At 39.6% G+C, this 27,138-nt stretch overlaps 1 protein-coding gene across 2 annotated transcripts in view; it reads left to right on the forward strand.

Annotated features, from left to right (window-relative positions):
- RORB (RAR related orphan receptor B) overlaps positions 1-27,138 on the forward strand; it is a 245,839-nt gene that overhangs the window by 120,311 nt on the left and 98,390 nt on the right. Inside the window, exon 1 of one of the 2 annotated variants that reach the window (XM_082696605.1) lies at positions 13,025-13,479. The exons of the other annotated variant lie outside the window; for it this stretch is intronic. Coding sequence (XP_082552731.1) covers positions 13,470-13,479 — 10 coding nt within the window. The 5' untranslated portion in view covers positions 13,025-13,469. Of the gene's footprint in view, positions 1-13,024; positions 13,480-27,138 lie in introns of those variants that run through there. 2 annotated transcript variants of the gene reach the window in all.

Below are 27,138 nucleotides of genomic sequence, written 5' to 3' on the forward strand. Positions count from 1 at the left end.
TTATTCATAGATTTAAGAAAACACATAATCTTGCCATTTGCAGCAACACGGATGGACCTAGAGGGTATTATGCTAAGTGAAATAAGTCAGAGAGACAAATACCAAACAAATGAATTAAACTAACAGAAATAGACTTGTAGATACAGATTGGTCACCAGAAGGGGGCAGAGTTGAGGGGCAGGCCAAATAGGTAGGGTTACTTATTATACTTCTACCTAACAGAAAGGGATTAAGAGGTACAAACTAACATTCAGAAGATAAATAAGTCAGGGGGGTGTAATGTACATCAGAGGGAATATACTCAATACTGTTGTAATAACTTCATATGGGGACAGATGGTAACTAGACTAAGCATGGGGATCATTTTGTAATGTATAGAAATTTCGAATCCCTATGATCTACGCTTGAAACTAACAGAATATTGTATGTTAATTATACGCTAATCAAAAAATATGTATTTTATCCTAAGCTTTTAGTTTTGGTAAAAACATTTGAGATTTTACCAAAGAGAGACTGAAGGTTGTTAGATAAACCTTGAAGCAGATTCAAAAGGCCGTGATCATAGTTTTGAAATCTAATATAATGTGCATTTAAGTTAAACATCTGTGATTACTACCTATGTATAATTTCAAAATCAATTGCCCCACTAAAAATAAAAAGTAAGACAAATAAATAGTTCTTAACAACATCCAGGAGAGCTTAAGTTTCTCTTGCATGATCCCCTAAGAACTACTGAACTGTGTGCTATTTGCCACAATACTATCTGAAAATACATCCGCCATTAAGATTAGGCCTGATTCTAGTAAGACCGTGGTCTTGGCTTTCAGTCTGTGGAGAAGATATGAAGCTGTTACCCATCCCTGCCCTTGAATCAAATTAAAGATCATGTTGCCTCCAGTAGATGCAACTTCTCTTTTTTATTTTTGTGTAAGAGAATAATCCTACTTTTCCACATAATCCCAATGGATGGAACCAGAATAAGAAATATTTGCACCAAATTGCAGCAGTGGCAATCTCCTTCTCCCTAGAATGCCTTGTTGAGTGTTTTCCAGAGATCTGAGAAATTTGAGCTGATCAAGTAATCCCTCCCAGCATTGTATACAAAATTACATATACAAAATTACATGTTTGTATATGTAATTTCTCTAGTTCTTGTCCTAAGAACTAGAACTAAGAACTTTTGATTTTGTAAATCAAAAACAGAATTGAATGTCAGGAGAAGTAGTGAATAAAGTACAACATTCTCTTGAAAGATACTCAAAATAAATAATTAATTTTTTTAAAAAGATTTTATTTATTTATTTGACAGAGAGAGATCACAAGTAGGCAGAGAGGCAGGCAGAGAGAGAGAGGAGGAAGTAGGCGCCCTGCTGAGCAGAGAGCCCGATGCGGGGCTTGATCCCAGCACCCTGAGATCATGACCTGAGCAGAAGGCAGAGACTTAACCCACTGAGCCACCCAGGCTCCCGTAAATAATTAATTATTGCATAAATACCCTGAGCCTATAACATCTCCCTGTTAGTACCAACGAAATAAGTTTAAAATTTTGAACCTTTTATGTCTCAAATAAAATAATATTTTAGGACTTAATGTGCCATATTTATGCACAAAACAGAAAACATTCAAGAGGGCTCCTGGGAGGCTCATTGGGTTAAAGCCTCTGCCTTCGGCTCAGGTCATGATCTCAGGGTCCTGGGATCGAGCCCCGCATGCATCAGGCTCTCTGCTCAGCAGGGAGCCTGCTTCCCCCCTCTCTCTATCTGCCTCTCTGCCTACTTGTGATTTCTGTCAAATAAATAAATGAATAATCTTTAAAAAATTCAAGATAGAATTGTAATAGTTTTATTAAGAAGAATGAATCCCTGTCAACATTTTATTTTCTATTTTGAAGTAAATTTAGAGACCTGCAGAAAGGTACAAAAAAGTCCAGAGAGTTTACATTTGCCCAATAGTCAGCTTACCCTAATGTTAGCAGTTTCTCCAGTTTTTCCTCTAGTGGTCTTCTCTTGGAGGCTCCCAGCCAGAATTCTACATTTTGTTTAATTGATGTGCCTCTCTAACCTGTGTGACTATCTTAAGTCTCTTTTATTTTTTTGTGGCCTTAACACTTTTGATGACCACTCGGTCAGATATGATGTAGAATCTCACTCAGCTCAGTTCAGGCTTATCTGATGTTTTCTCGTGAATAGATTGAATATCCATTTTTGGCTAAAATATCATAGAAGTGATGTTATGTCCGCTTCAGTACATTATGTCAAGGGCTGGCTCATGATGCCACCATGTTATATTGCTGATGGTGTTTACCTGGAGCATTTGGCTAAGAGGGTATCTTCCAAATCCTTAGTAATCTTGACTCTATTACCCTAGAGCCAATGACTCTTCTACATTCAAATGTTCTGTGTATTTGAATCTGGTATCTTACTAACCCAGTTATATGTTAGGTGTGACTCCATATCTTTCCTCTAAGGGTATGCTAAAATATTACTCTTGGTAACCCACAGTTAGTTTAGATCCAAAGAAGCAAGAATTCAAGTGGAAGACTTTATCATGTTCTTTGACCCCTGCAGTCTTGTGTGTGTGTGTGTGTGTGTGTCTGGGTATGCGTGTGTGATGTGAATAAATTTTTGTATATGTAATACATGACATTAAGCGACACATTTTATGTCAAGACTATCAAGAAATTTATAAATATGCTTTTATTTGTGATTCCTAACTGAGATTAAAACTAGGGCTCTGAATGCTTTGGGAGGGACCTTAATTAGTCTCCTGCTAGTTTACACCTGCTTAGACCTGATGAGGTAGGTAGCCATCCTTTCTTCTCCCTAGGCCTTCACCATGGTGGCTCCTGGTGAGCTCATGGTTTGCTGTGAAGCAAAGAAACTGTTGAATGGTGGGAATATCATTTTTTAGTTAGACAGCAGTTAACAATGGAGATTAGAATCCTTATCAGTGTGGGTCCTGGTAAGAGGCAGCGCATTCAGCTAGAATTCTTAAAAACCCTTTTTAAAAATTTTTAAAATATTTTATTTTGAGAAATTTCTGATTTACAGGAAAATTAAAACAGGACAAAATACTCCTATGTACATGTCACCCAGATTTTCAGATTGTTAATACTTGATCAACATTGTTTCCTTGTTCTCTCTTCCTCTCTCCCTCTTTCTCTATATTATTTATATATATTTTATTACATGTCATATCGTGCTCGCTTCGGCAGCACATATACTAAAATTGGAATGATACAGAGAAGATTATTACATGTCATATCATTTTTATATATAATATAAAAGACATATATGAAGAGAAGGACTATATAGAGAGAATATATATCTCTCCATATATATTATATATATAAGCATTATTTTTTTCTATTTCCTTTGAAAGTGAGGTGGAGACATGATGTTTCTTTACTTCCTTAAGTATTTTAATGTGCATTTACTAACAATTAGGACAGTATCTCAGATAACCACACTACAATCATCAAAAATCAAGAAATTAACAGTGATACATTGCCATTACCTAATGCACAGACCTTATGTACATTTCACCCATTTTCCCAATAATCTTTATAGCAAACATTTTAAATCTTATCTGCAAGTCCAATCCAGGATTACACATTGCATTTAAGTGTTGTGTTTTTTAGTATTCTTTAATCTGTTCTATGTTTTCAGTGTCCTTTTTTTTTTTTTTTTTCATGGAAATGACATTTTGAAGTATAAAGACCAGTTATTTCATAGACGGTCCCTCAATTGGATTTTGTCTGATGCTTCCTCATGATTAGATGGAAGTTGTGCGTTTTTGACAGTGGTGTGTCTTGAAGACACTCATAACAGAGGGATAATGTTCACCGGTATGGGCAGGATTAAGGAAACCAGCAAGGGATGCAGAGGCACTTAAAACTAGCAAACGGGGACGGGGGCCTGGGTGGCTCGGTGGGTTAAGCCTCTGTCTTCGGCTCAGGTCGTGATCTCAGGGTCCTGGGATCGAGCCCCGCATCGGTCTCTCTGCTCAGCTGGGAGCCACTTCCCTCTCTCTCTCTGCCTGCCTCTCTGCCTACTTGTGATCTCCCTCTCTGTCGAATAAATAAATTTTAAAAATCTTAAAAAAAAAAAAAACCTAGCAAAAGAGAAAGTCATGCCCCTGGGGTAGTCTACTCTGAGCTAGAGCTAAAACCTTGTGGGGATGAGGGAGGTTATCACTGCCAGAGTTGTGCCAAAGCAAGTGGGAGTAAGAGTGGGTGCTTCCCAATGGTGGAACACAATGAGAAGCAAAAAGGCAAAGACCAGTGTTATCATTTGTGAATGTCAGCCTCCTGTGGCCCAAAGCAAAACAAAAGAACAGAAAATGGACTCAGTAGGCAAAAGATAATAACCACTGCAGAATTTAAGATTCCCACTTCACATTACCCCTCTTTTTTTTTTTTTTAATATTTTATTTATCTGACAGAGACACAGCCAGAGAGGGAACACAAGCAGGGGGAGTGGGAGAGGGAGAAGCAGATACCGGGCTCAATCCTAGGACCCTAGGATAATGACCTGAGCCAAAGGCTGACACTTCATGACTGAGCCACCTGGGCAGCCCAACATCCCCCCTCTTCTAAACAACACTTACCATCAAGCTCCAATATGTAATGTTCTATACAATAAAATATCAAGGATCCTAAACCATGCATCAGAAAACCGAGACTCAGTTGCTAGCGTCACCTCCTTCTGGGCATGTCACCTTGGGCCAAATGCTAAGGCTTATGGGACTCTGTAAAGTCAGTGCCCTAACGTCTGTCCTTCTCCTTCATGGCACAGTTACGGAGATTATTATTGTGCTATATAATAGGTATAGGACTATAAAGTTAGCCACAATTCGTTAACTTAGAGGAAGAGTAAATGGAGCATAATAATTTTTGCTTATGCCTCACATTCAAGGTGACAACTATGCCTCTTGATTAGAGTTGTTTTCCAAAAAAATTATTTTCTCATGTAGTGTGCCTTTCTTGCATCTACTATATTACTACTTCCCTGTGAATCGAATAAATCATAAACAGATCTAACCTGCAAATCCACCATTTTCTTCCATTTGGGGATATCACTGAAAAGAGCTGAGCTTATTTTGACTGCTCTATGTCTTATTTTCTCTGTTTTTCTTGTCCTTTGGAATTTCTATAGTCATTACTTTGTCCTGGTGACCACGATTCTTCCAATAGTCAGTAATATCCAGTTGGTGTAAGGTAAATAGAATGACTTCAAACATGGTTTTTATGTATTATTTTTTTAAAAAATAATATCCACCAGGATTCAAAAGGACTGAGAAATGAAAAGATTTAAAAAAAAAAAAAAAAAGGATGGGACAAAACACTGATAGGTGGAGATTTAAAGGTTCTAAATCTCAGTTCTGGGGCCTTTTTTTTTTTAAGGATGTAAAGATGCTAGGAGCTTAGGCTTAGATTGGTGACATAGAGAAACTGTGGCTTTTTGACTGGCAGCAAACATCCGAACATCTTTCTACTTACATCTTCTCAGCGTGGGTTGAGTAAATATTGATTCACTGGCATCTTCAAGCATTGGTGACTCTTACAGAGAATATATTTTTAATGCCATGGGCACTTGTCAGACACATGAAAAGAAAATAAGGCATCTCTTTAAAATTTCCTATTTTATTTTTAAATCTCTTTCAGTGATGGTTCCAATTTGTGTTACTTGAATCTGGTATTCAGTACCTAATGGCATAAATACCGGATATCAGGATAATTCTTAGCACTCACACTTTGCATACACACACCACAATGTATGCACTCAGAAGAGAGCTCCCCCAGCAAACTCCATTTATTCACTCATTATTCACTCATTTGCACAAATAAATTTACTTGAGAATTGCTAGAGAGAACCTTTGGATTACTCTTAACAATTCCTTCTTTGGCTTAACACTTAGCGACCTTGGGTAGGAGAAGAGTGAATTGTTGAGACGCATCCACATCAAAATCAGAATGTTGATTAAAATCACAGAAGTGATGAATTTGGTTACTGTGTATTGCCCAGCTTTTGCTTTAGCTGGCTATATCAGTGTCAGACTTTATCATAAGAACTCTGTATCTTACAGGTCAATGTGATTTTGTTTATTTTTAGAGACACTCCATTTTGTGGGCACTCACATGACTTTTCAACAGTTTAATTTAGAGATTGTGAAGTCAAGATAAGGATTATTTATCTTTACATTTCTTCAAAAAGTACAATATAAAAACTTGTCTTAATATCTTAAAATATGCCCTTCTTTAAAAAGCATCTTCTTTTTCATACATTTTTTGTTGAAGCTTTTTTGTTTGTGTGTTGACCGTCTAGGTCTCTTTCGGGTTATATGTGGTTGACCCATGACTACCCTGTCAGTGAGATCTCCTAGTTTTATTCTTTATACTTAGGCATAAGTCATATCCCCTCAGGACGTTCTCTTATTTGCCTATCAGAATTGTGTAATTCCAATGAAACAGCCCTGATTAGGGGCAAGTGCTCTTTGAATAAGATCATCTGATGATCTCCAATCCTAAAACTCCTTGTTAAAAAGGTTCTGTAGAAATACTTCCTGCATCATAATCTTGCTTTCAAGCACTGAGAAAGTCTTAGTGAAAAAGGCCATAATCATCATGTATTTGTTGCCTCTTGAGGGTGGGGATATAGTACCCTTCTCAGGGGTCAGTCTGCTGCTTTTTTCTTCCGTCCTTTACCAACACCCATCAGTTCAAATGTTGAAAGGAAGAGTGAAGAAACGATAAAAAATTCACAACCAGAAATGCATAAGCCAAAATACTCTTTCCATTAATGCCTTCACACCTCTCCAACTTTTCCCAGCTTTATGAAATCCAAACTTTTTAACTTAGAATCTCAAAAACAAAACCCGCTCTATACAACCATTGGAAAGTCGTGACATGCTGCCTATGCATTTCTTGTCATCTTTTAAGAACATGTTATTTCTGCTGTTTTCCACTATTTTATTAGTGGTGTTCATTTTGTTATCTTTGCCAATACTACTAACAATAGATTTATATTTCTACAGCGGTTCCTTATACTTCCTAGATCTTCATCTTTTATAAATCACTAAAGCTTCTGATGACGCCTTCCTAAGTTAGCTGTGGGAAGTGGGGTAAGATGTAAGGCTAATAGCCCCAATGAAAGCAGAGAAATCATTAGTATTTCAGCAATGGAACCATATTCCTTGTCACTTGATGTGAATTACCTGCCTATGCAGGAACCTAAAATGACTTAGAATTTTCTGCTAAAAAGGAGTTTGATCTGTGGATTTTGGTTTTCCAGAAGGTGTTGCTTACCTGCCTGATTTGGGGCAGGAATGCCCTCTATTTGACAGGACCCTTTAGTCCTAGGAAAACTGGGTGCATTCCAAAGGAGATGAAGGAAGATTTGTGTGAGACACATTGAGTTGGACATTTATGTATTCTTTTGGTAATCAAGCTTACATGACCAAAATAGGAAAAAGGGGAGGAAGAGGAGGCAATGGCAGGAACAAGTCGACTTCCCCCGTGCTGTGGCTCTCAGGAACAGGAACATGATAACCATGGTGGGAAACGACAATCAGGATCCACACAGAAACCATAGTTTTGATGGGTACCATCTTTTCCGAAGCAATGACTCATATCAAATTTAATTCAACACCATAACTCCCCTCTTTCTGAAACTTCACTGCCAATCTTAAGGAAAATGATCCCTCTCATGAATATAAAGACTCAGCAGTCTTATTTTCAATACTCTGAAACAGCCAATCTCCTTGAGTGAGCCAGTGCTTTTATTCAAATATATTGCAAATATCTGTGCTTCCTTTGCAATGGAGTGCCATGAAAGAAAACACATTTTTACCAATTACAGAGTAAACATCAAGAACTGTCAGATGACTTGTCACAGAGCTTTTAAGCCTAGTGTCATTTTATTTTTACAATCCAGGGTTTTAACAACACAGGGGCTTTCTATATGTTCACTAATCATAGATCTGTAATTTTTTTAACCCTTTGTATTTTTAAAAAATTTTTATAAACATGTAATCTATTCTTATCCCCAGGGTTACAGGTCTGTGAATAGCCAGGTTTACACCCTTCACAGCACTCACCATAGCACATACCCTCCCAATGTCCATACCCCCACTCCCCTGTAAATCTGTAATTTAAACACACTAATTTTCCTATTTAATAATCGAACATATCATTTCCATTCATATTTTCCGTTTCTTCCTGCTCTCAATACCCCAACTAGATCCAAATATTTCAAACTTTTGTGACATCTTTCAGGTGTTAAAAGTGCAGTTTTGCTGAACAAAACAAAATAAATAGAATTCAGCACTGGACAGCACTCCCCAAAGCTGCTTGGTTGACATGAAAAGTATTCTGTTTCCATATTGGCCTGCGGCAAATATTTATGTAAATTTTCTGAAGCTAGAAATCCAGCAAAATTATTGTGATTTTTTTAGGTCATTACATTGGGAATAAAGAAAGATCATCTAATAATAATTAAAATAAGCAAAAAAAAAATTACTATGAGAGTAGTATTCATTTATTCCCTCATCCCCCCAAAATCTAGATATTTGTCTTAAAAATGTTAGATTGATTTGAATAAGCACTTTCATCAAGATTAGATAAACAGTTAAAATCTAAATCTAAGATTATATTTCTAAATATAAATATATATTAAAATATTTATAGTTTCTGTAGGATATTTACAGCTCACAATTCTGCAGCTATGAAAATCCCTCATCATAATTTTATCAAATATTGAAAATCATAAATGTCAAAAAATTTCCATTATAAGAAATACTCTCCTAAGAACATGTAAAAGATATCCCCCTGCAATTATCGTGAATGTACCAGTAGTAATTGAGTTTGTTCCTAGAATGAGTATAAACTATTGAGATGTTATCATATGAATAAAGCATATATCAGTCTACTTCAATCACAACATGCAAGTGGGAAAAAATTTTAATGAACCACAATAAAAGGAAATTGTTGTTAATGAATATAATGACCTATTTGCCTTACTTCAAGTTTTAGCTTATAAAGTTCATATTTATTTTTCTTAGTTTTTATAACTATGTAAGATTCATCTTTTTTTGTCACTGAAAGGACTGTATTCACAGGAATTAGGAATGTACACAGATACCTACAGAAATATATAATATTAATGTATACATACTAAAACAAATTATATAGTGTGGCCATAGTCAAAGTTTATTAGAAATGTCAGGGTTGGGGCACCTGGGTGGCTCAGTAGGTTAGAATCTCTGCCTTCAGCTCAGGTCATGGTCCCAGGGTCCTGAGATCAAGTCCTGCATCGGGCTCACCGCTCAGCAGGGAGCCTGCTTCCCTTCCTCTCTCTCTCTGCCTGCCTCTCTGCCTACTTGTGATCTCTGTCTATCAAATAAATAAATAAAATCTTTAAAAAAAGAAATGTCAGTGCTGGAGTTGCTTGGTGGCTCAGTTGGCCAAGCATCTAACTCTTGATCTCAGCTCAGGTCTTGATCCCAAGATTGTGAGTTCAAGCCCCATATTGGACTGAAAGCTGGGTATAGAGCTTACATAAATATATATCATAATGAACTTTAGCAAAAAATAACATTGAGATAGATATATAGATATATATACATATATTTGTATAGTATGATAATTTATGATGATAAAATATGATAATTTAAAAAGTGAGGCCAATTCGAGAGTGTTTGTTACATACCAAAAAAAGGTAATAACTATTTACATTGTACTTTATGATGTCTCTGAGGGTAAGATTATTTCATAAATTTGATGTATTGCATTGAAATATCCCATAAAGACAGTCACAGATACCTTGCCCCAAAGGTAAAATGTGTTCTGATTTTGAGGCCCAATTCATTCTTAAAACAACCTGGAGATCTCAAAAATGATCTATGAAATTTTTAAATTTTGTCATTTTTGTTTATTAAGTAAGTTAAAAATACCTCAGGGAACTTACAGAGAAAACTATGTACTACATTCTTCACAAATACGACTTTCTGACAACTATAATGCAAATGCAAATTTCTCATTCTTTGGCTTTATATAAATAAAGCCAAACATCCAGCACAGTCAATAAAAAATTCAGTTATATGTTTTGTCTGCCAAATATTTGGAAACATTTTAAATTTTTATTCCATCTTTTCAGGTCTTATAGAAGTTTTTGATTAGGTCATCGTTTTAATTCCCTCTCCCTCTCCTGTATACCTTAAAAAGGAACAGTATATGTATTCCAATAATTGAAAACTTAAGTTGATATTTTTTAGGGCTAATGAAACTGTATCAATCTTATAACAACAAAGTTCTTTGTTCCTCTGAAATCTTTTTGGGAATGACATAGAGAATAATTAACAACAACAAAAAATATGATTCTCTAGAACTTAAGATTATTTTTAGTAAAAGAGATTTGTCCTAAGTTTGTAAAATAGCTTTGTTCTACACTTCCTCACTTTCTAATACGTGCTCTTATTTGTTAAATTAATAGAAACATGCATACAGGCGTATATGTGCTGAATGTGTAAATGAATATGTATTTGTCATCTTTAATGTATTTGAATTTGGCTGATGTACCCATAAAAAAAATCCTCCAGCATATTTGCATAATTAAGCATAATATTATGATAAACCATTTCAAAGAAAAAAAGGAGGTTTTACCATCACAATATGTTTACTTCTTTTAACCTTGTATATTCAGACTCCATCTCTGAAAACAATTGGAGGTAGAAAAGATGGGCTTTGCTTCATGAAGAGAAGTAAAATATTATTTTAATTACTCTTGTGTTATGCCAAAAAACATAATTATGTAATAAGTATTAAACATGATTGGTACAATTTTAAGGGGTAAGATTATCCTATCCTTTCCAACTTTCACATAAAAATAGAATTCCAGAAGGCAGTACTGATTGAATTACAGTATTATACAGCCGTGTGTGTGTGTGTGTGTGTCATAAATGTGTCTATTTCTGAGTCACCAAAGGGCCTGATAGTCAGTGTTCAGTATGTACTCGTTGATCAATTCTTACTCATCCCTGAATTATATCATCATAACATATGTGAGTTTAATAAGAAAATAGATCTTTGAAAAGAAATTTTTTAAATCTCGTTATTAATATTTTAAAAATAAATTTAGAAATGTAAAAATTCTGAGAACTGCACTGTAGTTGTAAATTAATAATAATAAGATAGTAATAGATAGATATTGAGTGTTTGTAGTTTGATGAATAGAAAGAAAATTCATGAACAAAATAGAAAATAATTTAACCTATGAGGAAATGCATGCATTAAAGTTCTTCCCCGGAGCTCTAAGTTGGTACTGTAGTTATTGGTGACATCGTGTGGTTGATGTTGGTATCTACAGCAGTCAGAGAGTTTCCTAACAACAGTTAAATTACTCTTATTAGCAAATTTTGAACTCTACAACAGAGTGTTATCAACTGTAGTCATCATGTTATACAGCAAATAAGCAGATCTTATTTATCTTATAATTGAAGATTTGTACCTTTTTACCAGCTTCTCCATATTTTCCCCACTCGTCAGCCCCGGCAACCACTTTTCTACTCTGTTTCTGTGATTTAACTTAAATGTGCTCAACACACACATACACACACACACACACACACACACACACCACAAAAGGTAAATACGTGAGGTGACGAATGTTTTAATAACTGAATGAGTGGAATCCCTTCACAATGTATATGTCTATCAAATCCTCACCGTGGACACGGTAAGTATCTTACAATTTTATTCATCATATATACCTAAGTAAATCTGGACAGAATAGCTCCTGAGAAAAAAGAGTTTAAATATATAGTATTCAAATTACATCGGAAACAAAGTACTTCACCTATATCATGACTGATAATTTGTCCTTCAAATGATACACTTCTTTTGGAGTAATGTAGTATGCAGCCACTTATGAGAATTGATGAATTATATTAGGACATACAGGGTACACAAGGGCAGTATTTTGTACTATAACGTTTGCTCCTGCCCATTTAAAAGAGCTAACATTTTTAATTACTAGAGTTGGACAGTAGTTGTTTTTCTCAAAAGAAGGTAGAAATCTCTATTCACTATCTCACCTCTTTATTTGAAAAATGTTGCCAGTATTAAAAACACTCTAAACAATAAATTTTATCCTGTTTTTTTTTTTTTCACTTTAAAAATTGACAACGTTTTCATCAAACATTACCATGTTGGGGGAACACCTAATATCACCAAAATTTTAGATGTCTTTTTGTCATAATTCCCTCCCCACCAGATACTTCCTAATAGAAAGAAAAGTGATTTTCTTGTTAACTTTGAACTTAAAAGGTCCTTACGTGAGAATGCTGATACCTAATAGAACTTTTTTTTTTAAGATTTTATCCATTTATTTGACAGAGAGAAATTACAAGTAAACTGAGAGGCAGGCAGAGAGAGAGAGAAGGAAGCAGGCTCCCTGCCGAGCAGAGAGCCCCATGCGGGACTCGATCCCAGGACCCTGAGATCATGACCTGAGCCGAAGGAAGCGGCCTAACCCACTGAGCCACCCAGCCGCCCCTTCCTAATAGAACTTTTGTCTCTACTGTGCCCTGTAGTTGAACAAAACAGGAGGTCACAGATGGTAATGGAGCCCTCTGTTGCCTCGGAGGACAGGTGAGGCGGAAGGACAGGGTGACCAGCGCAGGGACAGTCAATGTCGCGTGCCGCCTCCCCCTGGCAGAGTCCGTCAGCCTTCCAGCTCGTGCCATCCCGCACCACTCCCCCTCCCACGGGCCCTTCTTGGCCCTTCGCACCTTACATTGTGTTGCCCGATACAAAGCCCTCTGGGAACCTTCTGTCCCTACCCAGCGAAGGACTTCTAAATTCTATCGTATCTCCCCCTGAGCTATCAATTTGCGACTTTTGCCAGGGTTTCGTGAAAGCAGGCTCCCCAGAGGAACTCTTATGGTGCCATGCGATACGAAACGAAAACCTCCCTTTTGCTCGCTCTCTTTTAAAATTCAAGCCACAAAATTGCACAGGGAGGGGGAGCACAGATAACATTTATTCGTATAGGCGATTGTCGCTGGTTTTAAAGAAGGATGGGAGTCGAGGGTACTGGCGTTAGAGAAAATGGTATTGTCGGTTATGTCTCAAGGCCAAAGTCACAGGAAGCACAGTCTTTAATTGACTACGAAAGCGTCTCAAAGAAAGCGCAGGGATGAGCAGTCTCTTTCCCGAGCTTGGACGACTGAGCAATCTGGGATGTGCCTGGCATGGCGGTGCGGGCTATTTTTGGAGAAAGCCAAGACCTGTAGTTGCTTCTCATCGAGAGAGATGTCCCACAGTGATATCCGGTTATTGAACTGGTGGCATTGACAATTGATGAGGTGATGGTATCGTCTGTTAAGTGCAGGTCACAGGAGGAAAACAGGGTGATCTTGAGGGCAACGAGATACAAACCCAGCAGAACCACACTGCCATTGCCTGGAGCTAAATGAACACCGGTAAGGAAAACCCCTTGGAATATTTTTCCTTCTTCGCTTGGGGCCAGTCTTGGGGCTAATTAGATAAAATCAGCTGAAATCTCCTTTTCCCTCTACAGAATTCACTTCATTACCTCATATATTCCCTCATCCGGGTGTACCGGGACAGGGTTAGGTTCAGACAGGTCCTGGTGCCACTTCCTAAGATACAGTCCCAATTTTCTTCTCCTGTATGTGGCACAAAGGACAAGAATTTCTAGAATGTGAGGAAATTGCTTATGAAATGATTGTCTAAAGATCAGCAAATTATAGCTGAAGTTCAGTGGGTAATTTTCACCCTTCAGAATCTTCTGACTATAGATAACTAAGATCTCACCTTTTTTTGTATTAAATTATTTTGGTAATTCATCAGGAAGCCCACCTTCCCACCCCATAAGACATATAACTTGAGGTAAAAGTAACAAAGGCTTCACTTGTATTTCAATTACTGAAAAGACTGGCAAGTTTTCAAAGGTGCTTTTTCCACATCTGAACTCTATCAGTCTTGCTTTTTGAACAGAGTATGGGTGCCATTTTGGACATTTAATTAACTGGTACATTTTGTAAAAAATTCAAGTGCGATCTGTAACTGTTTTGAAGGGGCTCCCCACCAGATACTGACGAGGGGCCCATCAGCCACTTATGTCATTTGTACAAGTGGATTTTCCCCATTCAATTTTGGTTCCACTCTAAGTGATGACTTCAGCGCTTGCATTTATTCCGTGGAAGGCCAGGAAAGCACTGTGTTCTCTAAGCCCGATGGGACAACCTTCCACCAAAGGCTGAACTTTTGTTGTCAGAAAAACTGGGCCTAATGATGGCAGCAAACAGGGCTGGGATTTTATTGGTGTCCTCTCTGTGACTGTGACAGTGTTGACATTAAATCAAATTCAATTAGCATGGGCTTGCTAATGACTTACCCCGCTTCAGAAAGTGGCGAGGACAAAGCAACTTGGCAAAAATTCTCCCGGTTACAGTCTGGTTTCCAGCTCCTTTTGGTCGCTTTTCAGTGCGATAGCGAACTGCCAGCTTGTCGCCACCGATGAATGTTAAAGACCTTCACAAATGAAACTCTTGACAGTATCTTGTGTGCTGCGAGAGGGAAGGGGGAGGGAAGGCCGGGGCACCTCTGTCCTCAGGTGATCCTGAAGCGATGTGGACGCCCAGCGCAGAGCGCATGGAGAGAAACAGCTACTGCGTCCCTCGAGGGTAGCTTGGCGGGACAGGGTATCAAAGCTGCGAGTGGAAATGAGGTCTGGGGTGGGGATTGGGTTTCCGTAAAGCTAGAGGCGCCCTCTCCGAATGCGTGGGAGGCCAGCCCATTATCTGAGCAGCATTTTAAAGGAACAGAGGAGCCATTCTGATGCCCGCACCAGCCCAGCAAGACGAAGACGATGTCCACTCCAGATAGCCGCAGCTTTGATCGACTGCCTCCCCATTGTGGCTTCCCCGATCCGCCAGGCACTGTCCTTATCACACCCGCCCCTCCCCCAGAAGGGGGCAAGGACAGCTTGTCGTCCACATCCAAGCCTCCCAGATGCTGTCAGCCAACAGCCCCAGCGCTGAGTCACTCTCCGGAGTCCTCCGCAAACACAGTGTTGAATAAATAAAGTTCGATCTTAATTTAGAGAGTTTATGAGAGACAAAGCCAGTCTCCTGCCATGTCGTGGTGTCCTTTTAATATTTCAAGCCGGCTTCCTTGAATGTTTATCTTCAATTTATCTTCTCCTTTCGCTTCATAGGCGTTTTCCTTTCGTAGCTTTTTCCTCTGTTCATTTAAATGGGCTGCTCGTGGCAACTGCATAAAGAGCATTTCAGGGCTCTGAAACACAGCTCGTGTCCCGGGAGCCCACGCAGGTTTTCAGGTGGAGAACATCACCGTCCCCCTTGGAGCACAACCTGACGATTGTACAGGAATGACAGTCAGAACTGTGCAAAAACTTGAGCCTTCCTGGATGTGCTGTAACTGACAGATAAATTTGTCATATAAAACTGCAGCTTGGAAAGACCACAAGAAAGCCCCAAACTAGCGATACCCTTGAGAATCCACGGCTACGGTGAGGGAGAAATTTCTTCATTCTTGTGACTTCTAAGATCGTAAAGGAGGAGAAGAAGACAGCGCTGAGCTCCAGAAAGGAGCTTTCTGTCCGGGAGAGCCCGTGCCAGCGGCGGTCTGCTCCTAAGCTTGTCTGGGACGGAAGCCTGGCACTGGTCGGGGGCAAAGGAGTATTTGTTTAGGAAGAATATAGAAGTAAAGAATTATAAGAAATTCAGACTACTCTAATTACATCTAATTACGTTTAAAAGTTGACTGAGCCATGTATGTAAGAGTCTGGAGATCTCAAATATCCAGAACAATTCAGAAAGTGTGGAAAGTACCCCTCACTGCTTAATAACAGCAAGTGCAGAATGTCCTTTCTTACACCTCTGTTCTAAAAGAATCACCTTGGGGCGCCTGGGTGGCTCAGTGGGTTAAGCCACTGCCTTTGGCTCAGGTCATGATCTCAGAGTCCTGGGATCTAGTCGGGCTCAGCAGAGCTCAGCAGGGAGCCTGCTTCCTTCTCTCTCTCTCTGCCTGCCTCTCAGTGTACTTGTGGTTTCTCTTTGTCAGATAAATAAATAAAATCTTAAAAAAAAATAAATAAAAGAATCACCTTGTCTACTCTATAATTACCCTGAAAAAAATAGATATTCTTCCTCTGACTTTACAAACAAGGAAACCGAGGCTCGGCCTCAGGGGCAGCTCTAGAATTTCGCAATGACAATGTCCATTTAAAGGAAACAGTTCACAGAGAAAGGGAGGGGCTTCATTTGCTTGACTGTCACTCCCTTCTCACTTAAGTTGGTTGTTCATGCTCCTCGCTTAGCACTTGTCCTCTCTTAAGCAGAAAAGGTGAGAAACTTTTCAAAGTCTACCCGATAGTGACAGAGCCAGGGTGATTATAGTCTGCTTGCAAAATTCTCCTTCAGTGGTAACTTTCTTGACTATTACAGGCCTCCACCATCATGGTGCACGGCTGGACATTCACCCAGAAATAGGCTAACTTTCCCAAAAGGTCTGATTTTTAAAGGTCTGACTGGGACCAGAAAATGTCTCCCACTCTCCAGTCCACAACTGAGGGGTCTGCCTTCCACAAACGCATTAACTCAGTCTCCTGATTCAGTGATCCAGGGAATATTACATTCCACAGAGTAGGAAGGACAAATTGGACACAGAATTTTGCAAAGATCAAATGAGATAAGGCGCACGGAAGCACTTTGCAAATGAAAAGTCACCATGACTGGTGTTATTAATGATATTATCACACAGGATTTCTCTGCCTCCGTTCTTAATGGAATAATGGTCTTCTTCAAGGTCTCTAGAAACCAGACCAAAGGAGTGTGTTTCCAGAGAAACAAAACGTAGAGGTAATTGTGGATGTTCAATAAATATTAAACAGCCTTGCTATTTGTGGGAAGCTTCAAGTACATGATTAAGTTGCAGGTGATGGTAAAGGAAACCAGCATGATCTTTAATTATAAAATACTTGTTAGGTTTGATTCCAGCAAAATGCAATTACCCTTGAGACTTCCGGTTATATCTCACAAGAGGTTATGTTCTCGAGATGAAAGCTTTTGTGGGTGAATGTTAGACTCCATTGTTTGGGACCATCTACCCCGATCCTGGCTCCTGTCTGTAGCAGCTAATCACCGTTCACTTGGCGAGCTTTGCAGGAATTCCCAGTTGTATGCCAGCCATTCTGTGGCCCGCCTTGAAGTATGGAAACATCACAGAAGTGAGGATAAGGGTAACAGTGGCATTAGCTAGGCTCAGGGAGAAAGGAACTTAAAGGGAATTCAAGATTTCATAGTGGACAAAGAAGACTCAGTAGGAGGGAGAAAATGGAATTGTGCTTGTACATGGCACCATGATTATAATGCAAACAAATATCCTTTTTTTTTTTTTTTTTTTTTTTCAAAGACTAGCAGGGAAACCTCTGGATTTCATTTTGGAAAACTATCCCATCAGTCTGTAACACCTTCTGTTAAACTGAACATTTTAATCAGTGTCTGCAGTTGATAGACTAAGAAAGAGCTATTTTGAAGGCCTTTTTTAAGTTTCATACCAGTAGGGTTCCAAAAGCCTTTTTATTAAGAACACTGTATATAATAATAATAGCTAGCATTTAACTAGTGCTTGCAACATGCCATGTCCCGGCAAGTGCTTTATATATCGTTCACTCAGTACTCATAATGAACCCACGGGGAAACTGAGGCACACTAATTGACCTCCTCTCCAGGCACAGCCTAAAATGGGAGGAGTCTGTTCCTGTGTCCAAGAGGCCTGGATGCAGAATCTGTGCTGTCATTCGCCAAACCATACTGCCTCCCAGGCTAGTGCCACGGGGGTTCCAGGCATACACAGGTTATGGGAAGGGCTGTGTGTGTGTGTGGGGGGGTGTGTGCACGCAGATCTGTCTACATGATCTTTGTGGTTTTTGCATGGAGGCAATTGAATTTTGCGGTTTTCCTTCTCTTTATATTCCTCAGTTCCTTTCTGAAATTGATTCTGTCAGTTGGGTTTCATTTCTTCACTAGGTCAAAATAGTTCTGTAGAAGAGTCCCATCTACCTTTTGAGAGTGGACTTGGAGTTTTTCCCTTTGCCTTGAGTCATCTCTGCCTTAAATTAGAGTCAGGAGCTTTAATGCAGGGTGACCATAGTTCTACTTTTAGGAATCTACCTGGTTCATTTGCCTCATCCTACATCTGCTCTAGAGAGCAATCGCAGGCGTCACTGGACGTGAATCTTCATGTGGAACACGCTAGTTCATGGGCAAAGTAGTTAGTATATTTCCATTTGAGAGAAACTAGGTTCTACAGACTATGAGGTGAATGGTAGGTCACCTTCAAAATGAAGAGCAAACACTTCCTCAGAGGAAGTTCAAGAGGATGACACCGTTCTGGGTGCAAAGTGAAATTGAACAGACTCAGAAACAAGACAAACCTGGGTTTAACTGACGGCTTTCCGACTTTCCAGGTATTTAGTTGCTCTGATCCTGTTTCCAACCCTGTAAGATGGGGGCAATAATACCGAACTAAAATTACAACTAAACAACTAAACACTACCTCCCTGGGCATTTTTCATTTCTCTTTTTCTTTTTTTTTTTCCTGTATTGAAAGTCTTAGGCCAGTAGGGATCAGCCAAGAGCAATCCTATTTCTAAATTTTTAGCCTTGTTTCCAACGACCACCAAGATCAGAAGATAAAAATACAGGTTGTAGGGAGGTCAGGGGAAGTATGGGCTATAGTAGGCCTTCGAATGCTCATGTGAGAGAGAACAATGACAGTTTACAAGGGGTGACTCAGAAGCAAGCTGAACACATTCTTTGACGATGGTTCTCTTACCTTTTATTTGGGTCAGTGGAGTGTATTCAGGTTCAGGACATGAAGGACTCTTAAGAAGTCAGTTATAACAACCAGGTCATATGGGTGTCTTGCAAACGGATTCTTAAAACTGTGCCATAAAAATGTAGTGAAAAATATTTTATTTTGAATATTAGAGATTTACTTAAAGATTCTTTTAAAAACGACTAATCAGTACTGGGTACCAGTGACTTAGCTGAAATGGTACAAGCCCTTAGTCTTTTCTGCACTATTTCCAAGTGAAGGTTGTTAGGGTTAAAATCACCACGGGGACTCCATCTTTCCTCTGAAAGCCACCTAACTCATTTGCACAAGCGCCGATCGCCAATCAAGCCCTCTACCAATTGATGTGTTTCTGCGTGTCCTTATCCCTTTCCTTCTGCCCTGCTTCAGCTCAGCAGTCAGCAATTGTCCACATGTGAAAAAAGAACATATACATACATACATACATACATATATATACACAAGTAAATGAGTATGTCTTCCTGGCAAGCCAGTTTGTATACTGTATTTGTTTTATATATAAATATATACATGTTGCATATAAATGAATATTTTACCTGATCATTAAGTTCTTATCTTTTTGTGATTTTTCTAATGCTTATTCCATTATTTCCTCATCTAAAATAGTAATTCACATTTAGTACGTAATATTTCAGTTCTTTAAGACATTTTCAATTTTGGGGCACCTGGGTGGCTCAATGGGTAAAAGCCTCTGCCTTCACTCAGGTCATGATCCCAGGGACCTGGGATCAAGCCCCGCATCGGGCTCTCTGCTCAGCAGGGAGCCTGCTTCCTCCTCTCTCTCTGCCTGCCTCTCTGCCTACTTGTGATCTCTCTCTGTCAAATAAAGAAATAAAATCTTTAAAAAAAAAAAAAAAGACGTTTTCAGTTTTGACCTTCAGCAAGTCCAGTGTATGGACATGGAACTTATAATTAGTTAGATATTAAGTATTGGGTAGTAGCAAAACTACTACTTATTGTTTATACTCTAACAATAATTTGCATGTTGCAGTTGTGTACTTTCACTTTTTTTCTGTTTAAGTTTCTTTCATTTATTTTTAGTTCTGTCCCCCCCCCCTTTTTTTTAAGAGAGGGAGAGAGGGTGCAAGTGGTAGGGAAGGATAGAGGGAGACAGAGAATCTCAAGCGGGCCCCACGTGGAGCCCAACACAGGGCTTGATCTCCGGACCCTGATATCATGACCTGAGCCGAAATCAAGAGCCGGCTTCTTAACCAACTGAGCCCTGGCAGCATCTTTTATTAAAGGGCTGAATTCCCAAAGGCTTTCCTCCCTGAGTCATATCAGGGCTAACTGGACTCTGAGGGGTGGGCCATGCTTCTTATTGAAAGCTACAGTATTGTCATGTGCAGAAGTTGGATAGACATACAAGATTAAAGTATTGATGGTAAATAAATTGGTAAATAAATGAGAGATAGAAAAGCAGTTTCATTTGCTGAAGAATGTAAATTGCAGCCCTGAACTTGAGAAGGTCTTTTCTGATTGTTCACACCACCAGAATGGGTGTGTCTAATAAAACATCAACTGTAAGAATTTGAAAATACTAGACTTTGATTTCAGTTTGTACCAGTCAGCCTTGGCTCTCTGTCAGGGGCCAGTTTGCATTCGCTTTGGACAGACAGATTTGTCCAGAGAACATAGGAAGGCATTTCAGATTAGCTTTAAACAAGGGTTTTGTTTAGGAGGAGATGGAAATGACACATGTGTCATAAGCCTCAACAAGAATGTGACTGAAGGGATGAGGAAATCATCAGGCAGTTTAACATTAACTTCCCTGTCATACAATCTCCAAAATATGCACGAAATACACTGGAGTGTTCTGTTTTCTATTAATTTGCTAAGCCAATGCTATGTCATGCCAAGATTTGCATGAATGTTTCAAAAAAGTGAAATGATTCTTCTGGTTTTGCTCCCTCCCCATCCCGTTTTATTGAGATACGAGTGACAGATAACATTGGACAAGTTTAAGGTGTAAAATGCGATGACTTCATACACATATACGTTGCAAAATGATTATCACAATAAGGTTAGTTAACTCATCCTTCACCCCAGATAATTATCATTTTGTTGTTTTTGTTGTAAAGAGAACAGTTAAGGTCTTTCTTAGCAATGTTCACATATACGATACGGTGTTGTTAACTATAGTCATCATGGTGTACGTTAGGTCCCACAACTTACTCATTTTGTAGCTGTAAGTTTGTATCATTTCACCAAAATTCTCATTTCCCACTCCCATCAGCTTCTGGCAACCATCATTCTACTCCGTGCTTCTATGAGTTCAGCTTTTTTAGATTCCACGTATAAGTGAGGCCACACAGTTTCTGTCTTTCTCTGACTGACTTCTCTGATCTTGCCCCTTGATTGGGATCCAGAATCATCTTTCCAAGAATTACTGCCAGCAAGACAGTGTAAGACACTGAAGTGTTTTTGGTATACTAATTAATGGTAGCTTTGGAAAAATTAGAAAATGGCACTTCTCTTACCTGTTACTGCAGCTCCTCAAGAAGAATTCTGTAATGATTTTTAAGGAAGACACTGTTTTTCCAAGGAAGGAATTAAGGCCACTAAAATTTATGCATAAGGGGTGGTAGATCAAATAACTAGTTGTAGCTCCCTCTGGGGATCTAAGGAAGCTGCTGTTCCGAAGTAACTCACAGAAACCAGTCCAATTCAGTGGCGAGAACACTCTAGGTACCCATTATTTATAATTGCATCGCTTTACCTTGGGCTGGTCACTGAAATAAACCATGCCTCAGGCTCAAGTCCCTGACATTGGTAGCAGAGAAACCAGGAGACCCTACATAACTCCTTTGGGTCCCAAAGTAGAAGTAAGAGTGTATTTCCTAGTTTCTCTCTTCCCTTATAAAAATTCACCAGCATCTCGAGAACCCCAGCTCATACCTTCTTAAAGATCCACAGCCCCAGAGAACAGGCTTATGCATCTCAGGGACTGAAAATGTTACCATTCCTTAGAAAACTGATCATGGTCGAAGGTGAAATAGGATCCAGAAGGTTTCCTTTCTCTTGAGCTATAAACAGACATATTTCTATGTGCTTTCACTCCTACAGTAGTGGATGAATAAAACTCATGCTAGTTTCACGATAGAGATAAGGATCTCTATTTGTTTGGTGTTTCCCTCTCTTATCTCAGGAACTTAAGAATAAAGGCCGACTTAGCAAGCAAGGTTTGCCAGCAATGAATTGATAGGAAATACCTCCATCTGCTTGAGAGGGCAAAGTGTGTAGAGTTCAAATCAGAATGCAAAGGAGCTAGAGGCATTAATGATAAAATGTGAGCCTACATCCCCCTCTTCAAATACCCCACTGTCCCTACAGATATATCGGTATCAATCTATTCAGAGGCCCCACTGTGTCTAACCTGCAGTGAAATTCTCTCTTAATGAAGTGATCCTCCCAAGAGCCAACATCGTTTGGTATTGAATTCATGACGACCAGTAGGCATTAGGGCTTGGGACATTCCTCTGGTGGGTTATTTGATAATATATTTTATGCTATTTCTCTAGAGCTTTAGAAACTCAGACACCTGCTACACGCTTTATACATGTGTAGGTTGTTATTTTGCATATTTTTTAAAGATTTTATTTATTTATTTATTTGACACAGAGAGAGAGAGAGAGATCACAAGTAGACAGAGAGGCAGGCAGAGAGAGAGAGGCAGGCAGAGAGCCCGGTGTGGGACTCGATCCCAGGACCTGAGATCATGACCTGAGCCAAAGGCAGAGGGTTAACCCACTAAGCCACCCAGGCACCCCCTATTTTGCATATTTTTAAAAATAGCATTATTATTTTTGTTCTGAAAGTCCATACTCATGAAGTGAGATAAAGAATTCCTACCCATATCAATCAGTTCAAAGAAAAATCAGATTCCTTGGATTTATGGTGACAATATAAATATTCTATCATCTATCCAGTGTCTGTGAATATCTCTTCTTGAAATTCCCAGCATGGGTGAGATATTGGATCCTGTCAGAAGAAATAACACCCCAAACAGCATTACATTGTATATGAAATGGAAAAAGTTTATGACTGGTTTACTTAGTTTATTAGGCTATGACATTAATAAGACCAAGGTTTGGAGTTGAAATTATGAGCTTGTTAGCCATTCTGTGGTAATTTACTCCCTACTTTCTGACATCAGTTTCCAGCTGGCTTTTACTATGTGTACAAAAAAGAACTTACCCAAGAGGTTAAGCGGACCAGTGGAAGTTGTCGTCAATATTAGAAAAAAGGCTCAGAGCCTACAGCCTGGGAATGGCAGGTGAGGAATGCTGGTATCACTTAAAAATGTGAAAAAAATGGGGTGCCTGGGTGGCTCAGTTGTTAAGCATCTGCCTTCGGCTCAGACCCCGATCCTAGGGTCCTGGGATCAAATCCCGCATCAGGCTCCCTGCTCAGCAGAGAGTCTGCTTCCCCCTCTCCCACTCCCCCTGCTTGTGTTCCCTCTCACGCTATGTCTCTCTCTGTCAAATAAATAAAATCTTTTTTAAAAAATGAACAAATTATTAAACTGAAAAGAACCCAACAAAAGTTACAAATTGAAAGCCTGTTTGCAAAATATATGCAACAATTTTATTTTGTTTGACCCCCAACAGTATTTAAAAATACCCAAATCAGTTGCCAATGTGAAGCGAACTGGAAGATGTCACTCAACATTTGGGGTGCTCCTTGTATCTAGATTTTTGCTTCACAGCAGTCAGCTAGATGTGCGCAGCAGCTGCTCCTTTGGACAAAGTGTGTGCCTAACAGATCACCACAGTCCCCCACCCACCCCCATGCCCTGTTGTCTTGTGCTCCCCTTCCTTCAGCCACATATGTTACCCACCCAAGCCCGAAAAAGTACCGGAGCTTGCCACCTCCTGATGATCACATACGCATAAGATAAAGAGTTGCGGGATTGAAGTAGTTGATCTTTTGCGGGGGTGGGAGGAACATCCACTCTTTGGAAGATATCAAAATTTGCTTCCAGCGGAGAGTAAAGTGAAAGTTGCTATATCTTCCGAGAAAGAGTAAAGATCTACACCACTTGCGCAGATCTCTGCATGGAATTGTGTGTCCTAACGGCTCCGCCGATGCGTGAGGCAGTCATGTGGCATGTGGACTGGGCCAGTGTGTAAAAATAGACAGGTAGGGAACGCATACCTAGCTTCCCCAAAAGTCGATGAGGCTGGCCACTTCAAGAACTGACACTGACCTAGTTTCCTAATTCTAGGACTCATGTAAATGCTTCTCTTTAGAAATTTACCATTGGCGCCCCTGGGTGGCTCAGTGGGTTAAGCCTCTGCCTTCGGCTTGGGTCATGGTCTCAGGGTCCTGGGATGGAACCCCGCATCGGGCTCTCTGCTCAGCGGGGAGCCTGCTCCCCCTTCTCTCTCTGCCTGCCTGTCTGCCTACTTGTGATCTTTGTCTGTCAAATATATAGATAAAATCTTTTTTAAAGAAAAAAAAGAAATTTACTGTTGCCTAAGTGGATGATTTATAAAGCAGTTTATGGACTAAAGAAGAGCTGGCATCGACGCATATAGGCTGTTCCCAAAGTTTCACCCGCCCCAAGCATCATCTTCCCTGAACATCCAGACAGTCCGCATTGAGCCATTTCCTATTCAGGGTCCTGGCAATTCTACAAAACAAAGGCCCCCTTTCCTCCCTCTTCAGGATTGTTTATATTTCCAGATATTTATTATCTGTGTTTTATTGGGTGCGGGCAATTATTTGCCAAATCATTGTTTTGTCTAGTCACATAGACTTCCAGAAGTTGTCCCCAGGCTGCCAATCTGACAGTTACAGAGGACAGACAGTTCAGACTCTACACCAGCTTCCTCCTTCCTAAATGCGAGAGCAAGGGCTCACGGTTGAGATACAGCTTCTAAGGAGTAAATGCGACTTAGCTCTGAACCTCTCGAACGTTTGAGACTGAGTGCTGAACCCAAAGACGCTCCGTGTGCGTTCTGAGGGACAGTCTACAAGTCAGACATGTCTCTTCCCTCTACAAGGCAGAATTCAGCATTTGTCCTGCCAGAAAATAAATTCACTAGGAAACAGGCTCCGAATTTTGTTGGCTTTGCTCAAGTTTATGCAAATGTTATCTTTGGGTAGAGCTGGGACAAATTAAAACTTTCCCGTGAGGGCTTCTACGATGGTGAGAAACCATTTCAGAAGATTTAGCTTGTACCGTCTCTCTGCACGCTAGTCCAGATGATGAACATTCTCTCCACTTTTGATACACTGGCTGGACAGACTGAAAGTTAAAGACCACTGATATCATTAAACGGGCTATTTCTGGTAGGCTCTGTGTCGCAAATCATACAGAATTTTATTCCCATCCCTATGCAACCTTATAAATTATATGAGTTGTGTCTTTTGCTTTTGCTTTCTTTTTTTTTAAATACAACTCTGTCATTTCTGTAGCACTGTAGACAGTTTAATGAAGCAGTGGAGAGGTCCTTTGGAGCCAGTCTGTCTGCGTTGTCCTGGCTACATGACCTTGGGCAAAATATTTATCTTCTCTCTGCCTCAGTTTCCTTGTGCAAAAGGAGTATTATGATAATAGAACCATCTTTGGGGTTGTTTTGAGGTGTAAGTGAGATAGTTTAGGAAACAAGACGTACTATAATGACTGGCATGTAGCAAACACTTACTTAAATGTTAATTCCTTCTTATTCCTCCGGGCAGTGTAGCATGCTGGGCTTTCAGAGTAGTCTGAGACGTTCACAGTGCCAGTCATTGCATTCGAAAGGTTATCTGTTTATGCAAGAGTCTCCTGTTCTTCATGCCAGCTCTGTATCGCAGAGGACAGAAGCCACGAAGAACACATTTAGCTAGACATGAGTTTATTCTATTTAAACTCATTGTTCGTTAGTCATGGAGACACGTGCTCTGGCAACAGTTGGGATTCTCTCTTCCGTGACTATGTGGCAGACCCTTAGACTAAGGGAGCTGTAAGCAGAAGCGAAGCAGACATAGAATGAATCTGGAGGCTGCCTTCAAAGTTAAGTCACCAGCTAAATGCTCTAAGGCTTCTGGCACTGGGACTGACTGTCAATGGATGTAAAGTTGTGTTGTCACATACAGAACAACTGTCCATAATGTAATGCTGTGGAACGATATCCCCAGGGCTCTGGTAGATGAAGTCTCCATTCTCCCTTTCAGGCTCAGCACCAGTGCGGTGCTATAACCAGAGACCCTCAGGGTAATGGCAGAGCCATCCAATCTATACGTGCACCAAAGTGTTGCCTGAGGCTAAAAAATGTTATCTAGTACGGATACATGTGACTGTTTTTCAAAGGTAGATGCTCTACTGAGGGCATCGGTAGCATTTTATTACTGTGACTCTTACCAGTTAGGATGGATCCGAAAATCTGCCCACTGTAAGTAAGCCTTGTTATTCCAAACTGTAGAAGCCACTCCTCCTAGCCTAATTTCAAAAAACATCAGGGACAAAAAGAGTAATGTACGAAAGTACAAAAGTTAATGGAGTTCTCCGAGGGTTAAATTACCGTATTCTATATAGAGTTTTTGTAAGGAATATAAATAAGGGTCTACTCTCAGATTTTTCAACAAGTTCATAAATTATTCAAGGTTTGTCAAACTAAAGAGCTGTTGCTTTTCAGTGATCTTGCTAAGTCCTCTTCCTCTGTTAGAATTTTTAATGTTAGAACGCAGATGGCGACCATAGTCTACCCTTTGTTTGTCCTGACCATCAGGTTATGAAGAAGAGTGACTTCATTGGTACGACAGTAGCCCACCTTCTCCACGCTTTTGATTTCCATAGTTTCCGTTAGCTGTGGTTAGCCACCCTCTGGGAGCAGACCCTCCTTCTGAAGCATTGTCAGAAGGTCAACATGGCTCTAGCGTGACGTCCCAACACGTGCACCATTCCCTTCACTTCATTGCGTCACGTAGGCATTTTATTATCTCACGTCATCACAAGAAGAAGGGTGAATAGGTCCGATCAGGTATTTTGAGAGAGGCCGTATTCACATAACTTGATTACAGCAGGTTGTTAAAATTTTACTTTATCATTAGTTATTGTTGTTAATCTCCTCAGGAGTCTAATTTATAAACTGAACTTTATTATATTTATGTATTTATATATTTAAAAAATAGTATATATAAGGTTTGGACTCTCTGCAGTTTCCAGTATCCACTGGGGGTCTCGGAACGTATTCCCCACAGATAAGGGGGGACGAGTGTGTGCT

Source organism: Mustela nivalis (genome assembly GCF_964662115.1).
Source record: "Mustela nivalis genome assembly, chromosome: 13".
NCBI lineage: Eukaryota > Metazoa > Chordata > Mammalia > Carnivora > Mustelidae > Mustela > Mustela nivalis.